Below are 7,839 nucleotides of genomic sequence, written 5' to 3' on the forward strand. Positions count from 1 at the left end.
TAAATACTACTTCAATGTTGTGAGGGTTCCTCTCTCTACCACCCCCTTAGGCAGTGTGTGTTCCAGATTCCCACCACCCTCTGAGTGAAAAATATCCCTCCTCAAATCCCCTCTAAACCTCCTGCCCCTCACCTTGAATCTATTGTCCCCTGGTTATTGACCCCTCCGCTAAAGGGGGAAGTTCCTTCCTACCTACCCTATCTACGCCCCTCAGCCTTCTCTGCACTAAGGAAAACAGCCCCAGCCTATCCAGTCTCTCTTCATAACGGTAACGCTCCAGCCCAAGCAACATCCTGGTGAATCTCCTCTACACCCCCTCCAGGTGCAGTCACATCCTTCCTATAATGTGGCGACCAGAACTGCACACAGTACTCCAGCTGTGGCCTAACCAGCGTTTTATACAGTTCAAATATAACCTCCCTGCTCTTGTATTCTATGCCTCAGCTAATAAAGGCAAGTATCCCATATACCTTCTTAACCACCTTATCTCCCTGTGCTGCTGCCTTCAGGGATCTACGGACATGTACACTGAGGTCCCTCTGACCCTCTGTACTTTCTAGGGTCCTACCATTCATTGTGTACTCCCTTGCTGTGTTATTCCTCCCAAAATGCATCACCTCACACTTCTCAGGATTAAATTCCATTTGCCACTGCTCTGCCCTTCTTACCAGCCCATCTATATTGTCCTGTAATCTAAGGCTTTCCTCCTCACTATTTACGATACCACCAATTGTCATGTCATCTGTGAACTTACTGATTGTACCTCCGATATTCACATCTAAATCATTAATGTACACTACAAACAGCAAGGGTCCCAGCACCAATCCCTGTGGTACACCACTCGTCACAGGTTTCCAATCGCAAAAACAACCTTCAACCATCACCCTCTGTCTCCTGTCATTAACCCATTTATGGATCCAAATCGCCCTGGATCCCATGGGCTCTTATCACCTTGACCAGTCTCTCATGCGGGACCTTGTCAAAAGCCTTACTGAAGTCCATGTAGACTACATCAACCGCACTCCCCTCATCTACACACCTAGTCACCTCCTTGAAAAATTCAGTCAAATTTGTTAGGCAAGACCTCCCCCTGGACAAAGCCTTGCTGACTATCCCTGATTAATCTCTGCCTCGCCAAGTGGAGATTAATCCTGTCCCTCAGAATCTTTTCCACTAGTTTTGCTACCGCTGGTGTTAGACTCTCTGGCCTGTAATTACCTGCTTTATCCCTTCTACTCTTCTTGAATAACAGTACCACACTCGCTGTCCTCCAGTCCTCTGACACCTCTCCTGTGGCCAGAGAGGATTTGAAAATTAGTGTCGGAGCCTCTGCAATCTCCTCCCTTGCCTCATATAGCAGCCTGGGATACATCTCATCTGGGCCTGGGGACTTCTCCAGCTTTCAGCCCGGTAAGACCTCTAACACCTCCTCCCTTTCAATGCTAACTTGTTCAAGTGTATCACAGTCCCCCTTCCCTGATTTCTCCACCTACATCGTCCTTCTCCACAGTGAACACCGATGAAAAGTAATCATTCCACACCTCATCCACGTCCTCCAGCTCCACACTCATTTTACCCTTGGATCCCGAATGGGCCCCTGTTCCTTCCCTGCATTCCCTCTTGCTCTTAACGTATTTATAAAAAGCTTTGGGATTTTCCTTTACCTTGCCCGGCAGTGTTCGTTCATGCCCCCGCTTCACGCTCCTAATTACCTTTATATTAAGTACCCCCCCCCACACTTTCTGTACTTGAGTTTCCGCTGTTTTCAGTCCTCTGTATCTGTCATAAGCCTCGTTTCCCTTATCCAGTCCTCTATATCCCTTTACGTCCCTGGACATGTTGGTCCTGTCCTTCACCTTTACAGGAATATGTTGGCCCTGAACACGCACTTCTCTGTGTTGAACTTCACCTGCCACTTGTCTGCCCAATCCTCCAACATGTCCACGTCCCTTTGAAGTTCAAGACTATCCCCACCACAGTGGACAATGTTTCCAATCTCCCGAACATCTGCAAGTTTGGAAATCAGGCCCTGCGCACCAGTCTAGGGTTCCCCTGGTCCTGAAGGTTCACCCCACCAGCCTCCGCATCCAAAGGACCATCCTACACTCTTTCTACCAACTCCAGCACGATGCCACCACCAGACACACCCTCCCATCCGCTTCGCAAGGGACTGTTCCCTCTGTGACACCCTGCTCCATCTCTCTATCACCCCCAACAGCTTGTCGTCCCCCTCTGACCCCCGTCCCCCTCTGACCCCCGTCCCCCTCTGACCCCCGTCCCCCTCTGACCCCCGTCCCCCTCTGACCCCCGTCCCCCTCCCTCTGACCCCCTTCCCCCTCCCTCGGGATTAATGCTGGGCTTTGATTTGCAGGTGAGAAGGGCCCACGTCAGATCCTGTGTCATTGACTCGGAGGCTGTGGCCTGGGAGGCGGAGAAGAGGCAGATCCAACCTTTCCAGGTGCTGACCACCCGCAAACGCAAGGTAGGGAACCGTGAGCGGGATCCTCCTCTGTAACCGGCCCCGTGTCCGGGATCCTCCTCTGTAACCGGCCCCGTGTCCAGGATCCTCCTCTGTAACCGGCCCGGTGTGCGGGATCTTGCTGTGTAACCTGCCCCTTGTCCGGGATCCTCCTCTGTAACCGGCCCTGTGTCCGGGATCCTCCTCTGTAACCGGCCCGGTGTGCGGGATCCTGCTCTGTAACCTGCCCCGTGTGCGGGATCCTCCTCTGTAACCGGCCCGGTGTGCGGGATCTTGCTGTGTAACCTGCCCCGTGTCCGGGATCCTCCTCTGTAACCGGCCCCGTGTCCGGGATCCTCCTCTGTAACCGGCCCGGTGTGCGGGATCCTGCTCTGTAACCGGCCCCGTGTGCGGGATCCTGCTCTGTAACCGGCCCCGTGTGCGGGATCCTCCTCTGTAACCGGCCCCGTGTGCGGGATCCTCCTCTGTAACCGGCCCGGTGTGCGGGATCCTCCTCTGTAACCGGCCCGGTGTGCGGGATCCTCCTCTGTAACCGGCCCGGTGTGCGGGATCTTGCTGTGTAACCTGCGTGTCTCTCTCTCCCTCAGGATGTCGATGCCGCTGACATCACTGTTCAGGTCTGTGTTTACGCCTTCGACCTGCTTTACCTCAACGGACAGGTGAGCATTCCAGCGGCGACCCTGACCCCGACTCTGACCCCAACCCTGACCCCGACTCCCGACCCCAACTCTGACCCCGGCCCTGACCCCAACCCTGACCCCGACTCCCGACCCCAACTCTGACCCCGGCCCTGACCCCCGACCCTGACCCCGACCCCAACCCTGACCCCGAACCTGACCCCGACTCCCGACCCTGACCCTGACCCCGACCCTGACCCCGACCCTGACCCTGACCCTGACCCCGACTCTGACCCCAACCCTGACCCCGACTCCCGACCCCAACTCTGACCCCGGCCCTGACCCTGACCCTGACCCCAACTCTGACCCCGACCCCGACCCTGACCCCGACCCTGACCCTGACCCCAACCCTGACCCCAACCCTGACCCCAACTCTGACCCCGGCCCTGACCCTGACCCCGACCCCGACCCTGACCCCAACTCTGACCCCGGCCCTGACCCTGACCCCGACCCCGACCCTGACCCCGACCGCTGGGGGAATAACCTCACCCCCCGCCGACCAGCACCTTCTCTGTCCCACCCCCACCTCGGGCTCACTCTATCCCTTTCTCTCTCTCTCAGTCCCTCCCTCGCTCTCCCTCCCTCCCTCGCTCTCCCTCCCTCCCTCGCTCTCCCTCCCTCCCTCGCTCTCCCTCCCTCCCTCGCTCTCCCTCCCTCTCCCTCCCTCCCTCGCTCTCCCTCCCTCCCTCGCTCTCCCTCCCTCCCTCGCTCTCCCTCCCTCCCTCGCTCTCCCTCCCTCCCTCGCTCTCCCTCCCTCCCTCGCTCTCCCTCCCTCGCTCGCTCTCCCTCCCTCGCTCGCTCTCCCTCCCTCGCTCGCTCTCCCTCCCTCGCTCGATCTCCCTCCCTCGCTCGATCTCCCTCCCTCGCTCGCTCTCCCTCCCTCGCTCGCTCTCCCTCCCTCGCTCGCTCTCCCTCCCTCGCTCGCTCTCCCTCCCTCGCTCGATCTCCCTCCCTCCCTCGATCTCCCTCCCTCGATCTCCCTCCTTCCCTCGATCTCCCTCCCTCCCTCGCTCCCCCTCGCTCCCCCTCTCCCTGCCTCGCCCTCTCTCCCTGCCTCGCCCTCTCTCCCTGCCTCGCCCTCTCTCCCTGCCTCGCCCGCCCTCTCTCCCTGCCTCGCCCGCCCTCTCTCCCTGCCTCGCCCGCCCTCTCTCCCTGCCTCGCCCGCCCTCTCTCCCTGCCTCGCCCCGCCCGCCCTCTCTCCCTGCCTCGCCCGCCCTCTCTCCCTGCCTCGCCCGCCCTCTCTCCCTGCCTCGCCCGCCCTCTCTCCCTGCCTCGCCCGCCCTCTCTCCCTGCCTCGCCCGCCCTCTCTCCCTGCCTCGCCCGCCCTCTCTCCCTGCCTCGCCCGCCCTCTCTCCCTGCCTCGCCCGCCCTCTCTCCCTGCCTCGCCCGCCCTCTCTCCCTGCCTCGCCCGCCCTCTCTCCCTGCCTCGCCCGCCCTCTCTCCCTGCCTCGCCCGCCCTCTCTCCCTGCCTCGCCCGCCCTCTCTCCCTGCCTCGCCCGCCCTCTCTCCCTGCCTCGCCCGCCCTCTCTCCCTGCCTCGCCCGCCCTCTCTCCCTGCCTCGCCCGCCCTCTCTCCCTGCCTCGCCCGCCCTCTCTCCCTGCCTCGCCCGCCCTCTCTCCCTGCCTCGCCCGCCCTCTCTCCCTGCCTCGCCCGCCCTCTCTCCCTGCCTCGCCCGCCCTCTCTCCCTGCCTCGCCCGCCCTCTCTCCCTGCCTCGCCCGCCCTCTCTCCCTGCCTCGCCCGCCCTCTCTCCCTGCCTCGCCCCGCCCTCTCTCCCTGCCTCGCCCGCCCTCTCTCCCTGCCTCGCCCGCCCTCTCTCCCTGCCTCGCCCGCCCTCTCTCCCTGCCTCGCCCGCCCTCTCTCCCTGCCTCGCCCGCCCTCTCTCCCTGCCTCGCCCGCCCTCTCTCCCTGCCTCGCCCGCCCTCTCTCCCTGCCTCGCCCGCCCTCTCTCCCTGCCTCGCCCGCCCTCTCTCCCTGCCTCGCCCGCCCTCTCTCCCTGCCTCGCCCGCCCTCTCTCCCTGCCTCGCCCGCCCTCTCTCCCTGCCTCGCCCGCCCTCTCTCCCTGCCTCGCCCGCCCTCTCTCCCTGCCTCGCCCGCCCTCTCTCCCTGCCTCGCCCGCCCTCTCTCCCTGCCTCGCCCGCCCTCTCTCCCTGCCTCGCCCGCCCTCTCTCCCTGCCTCGCCCGCCCTCTCTCCCTGCCTCGCCCGCCCTCTCTCCCTGCCTCGCCCGCCCTCTCTCCCTGCCTCGCCCGCCCTCTCTCCCTGCCTCGCCCGCCCTCTCTCCCTGCCTCGCCCGCCCTCTCTCCCTGCCTCGCCCGCCCTCTCTCCCTGCCTCGCCCGCCCTCTCTCCCTGCCTCGCCCGCCCTCTCTCCCTGCCTCGCCCGCCCTCTCTCCCTGCCTCGCCCGCCCTCTCTCCCTGCCTCGCCCGCCCTCTCTCCCTGCCTCGCCCGCCCTCTCTCCCTGCCTCGCCCCGCCCTCTCTCCCTGCCTCGCCCGCCCTCTCTCCCTGCCTCGCCCGCCCTCTCTCCCTGCCTCGCCCGCCCTCTCTCCCTGCCTCGCCCGCCCTCTCTCCCTGCCTCGCCCGCCCTCTCTCCCTGCCTCGCCCGCCCTCTCTCCCTGCCTCGCCCGCCCTCTCTCCCTGCCTCGCCCGCCCTCTCTCCCTGCCTCGCCCGCCCTCTCTCCCTGCCTCGCCCGCCCTCTCTCCCTGCCTCGCCCGCCCTCTCTCCCTGCCTCGCCCGCCCTCTCTCCCTGCCTCGCCCGCCCTCTCTCCCTGCCTCGCCCGCCCTCTCTCCCTGCCTCGCCCGCCCTCTCTCCCTGCCTCGCCCGCCCTCTCTCCCTGCCTCGCCCGCCCTCTCTCCCTGCCTCGCCCGCCCTCTCTCCCTGCCTCGCCCGCCCTCTCTCCCTGCCTCGCCCGCCCTCTCTCCCTGCCTCGCCCGCCCTCTCTCCCTGCCTCGCCCGCCCTCTCTCCCTGCCTCGCCCGCCCTCTCTCCCCGCCTCGCCCGCCCTCTCTCCCCGCCTCGCCCGCCCTCTCTCCCCGCCTCGCCCGCTCTCTGCCCGCCTCGCCCGCTCTCTGCCCGCCTCGCCCGCTCTCTGCCCGCCTCGCCCGCTCTCTGCCCGCCTCGCCCGCTCTCTGCCCGCCTCGCCCGCTCTCTGCCCGCCTCGCCCGCTCTCTGCCCGCCTCGCCCGCTCTCTGCCCGCCTCGCCCGCTCTCTGCCCGCCTCGCCCGCTCTCTGCCCGCCTCGCCCGCTCTCTCCCCGCCTCGCCCGCTCTCTCCCCGCCTCGCCCGCTCTCTCCCCGCCTCGCCCGCTCTCTCCCCGCCTCGCCCGCTCTCTCCCCGCCTCGCCCGCACTCTCCCCGCCTCGCCCGCTCTCTCCCCGCCTCGCCCGCTCTCTCCCCGCCTCGCCCGCTCTCTCCCCGCCTCGCCCGCTCTCTCCCCGCCTCGCCCGCTCTCTCCCCGCCTCGCCCGCTCTCTCCCCGCCTCGCCCGCTCTCTCCCCGCCTCGCCCGCTCTCTCCCCGCCTCGCCCGCTCTCTCCCCGCCTCGCCCGCCCTCTCCCCGCCTCGCCCGCCCTCTCCCCGCCTCGCCCGCCCTCTCCCCGCCTCGCCCGCCCTCTCCCCGCCTCGCCCGCCCTCTCCCCGCCTCGCCCGCCCTCTCCCCGCCTCGCCCGCCCTCTCCCCGCCTCGCCCGCCCTCTCCCCGCCTCGCCCGCCCTCTCCCCGCCTCGCCCGCCCTCTCCCCGCCTCGCCCGCCCTCTCTCCCCGCCTCGCCCGCCCTCTCTCCCCGCCTCGCCCGCCCTCTCTCCCCGCCTCGCCCGCCCTCTCTCCCCGCCTCGCCCGCCCTCTCTCCCCGCCTCGCCCGCCCTCTCTCCCCGCCTCGCCCGCCCTCTCTCCCCGCCTCGCCCGCCCTCTCTCCCCGCCTCGCCCGCCCTCTCTCCCCGCCTCGCCCGCCCTCTCTCCCCGCCTCGCCCGCCCTCTCTCCCCGCCTCGCCCGCCCTCTCTCCCCGCCTCGCCCGCCCTCTCTCCCCGCCTCGCCCGCTCTCTGCCCGCCTCGCCCGCTCTCTGCCCGCCTCGCCCGCTCTCTGCCCGCCTCGCCCGCTCTCTGCCCGCCTCGCCCGCTCTCTGCCCGCCTCGCCCGCTCTCTGCCCGCCTCGCCCGCTCTCTGCCCGCCTCGCCCGCTCTCTGCCCGCCTCGCCCGCTCTCTGCCCGCCTCGCCCGCTCTCTGCCCGCCTCGCCCGCTCTCTGCCCGCCTCGCCCGCTCTCTGCCCGCCTCGCCCGCTCTCTGCCCGCCTCGCCCGCTCTCTGCCCGCCTCGCCCGCTCTCTGCCCGCCTCGCCCGCTCTCTCCCCGCCTCGCCCGCTCTCTCCCCGCCTCGCCCGCTCTCTCCCCGCCTCGCCCGCCCTCTCCCCGCCTCGCCCGCCCTCTCCCCGCCTCGCCCGCCCTCTCCCCGCCTCGCCCGCCCTCTCCCCGCCTCGCCCGCCCTCTCCCCGCCTCGCCCGCCCTCTCCCCGCCTCGCCCGCCCTCTCCCCGCCTCGCCCGCCCTCTCCCCGCCTCGCCCGCCCTCTCCCCGCCTCGCCCGCCCTCTCCCCGCCTCGCCCGCCCTCTCCCCGCCTCGCCCGCCCTCTCCCCGCCTCGCCCGCCCTCTCCCCGCCTCGCCCGCCCTCTCCCCGCCTCGCCCGCCCTCTCCCCGCCTCG

The 7,839-nt window shown here is 67.8% G+C and overlaps 1 protein-coding gene across 1 annotated transcript in view; it reads left to right on the forward strand.

Moving 5' to 3' along the window:
* lig1 (ligase I, DNA, ATP-dependent) overlaps positions 1–7,839 on the forward strand; it is a gene marked incomplete at its 5' end in the record, with an annotated part of 298,686 nt that overhangs the window by 230,310 nt on the left and 60,537 nt on the right. Inside the window, 2 exons of the mRNA XM_041182305.1 lie at positions 2,372–2,482; positions 3,067–3,138. Coding sequence (XP_041038239.1) covers positions 2,372–2,482; positions 3,067–3,138 — 183 coding nt within the window. The remainder of the gene's footprint in view (positions 1–2,371; positions 2,483–3,066; positions 3,139–7,839) is intronic.

This window comes from Carcharodon carcharias, assembly GCF_017639515.1.
Source record: "Carcharodon carcharias isolate sCarCar2 chromosome 39 unlocalized genomic scaffold, sCarCar2.pri SUPER_39_unloc_11, whole genome shotgun sequence".
NCBI lineage: Eukaryota > Metazoa > Chordata > Chondrichthyes > Lamniformes > Lamnidae > Carcharodon > Carcharodon carcharias.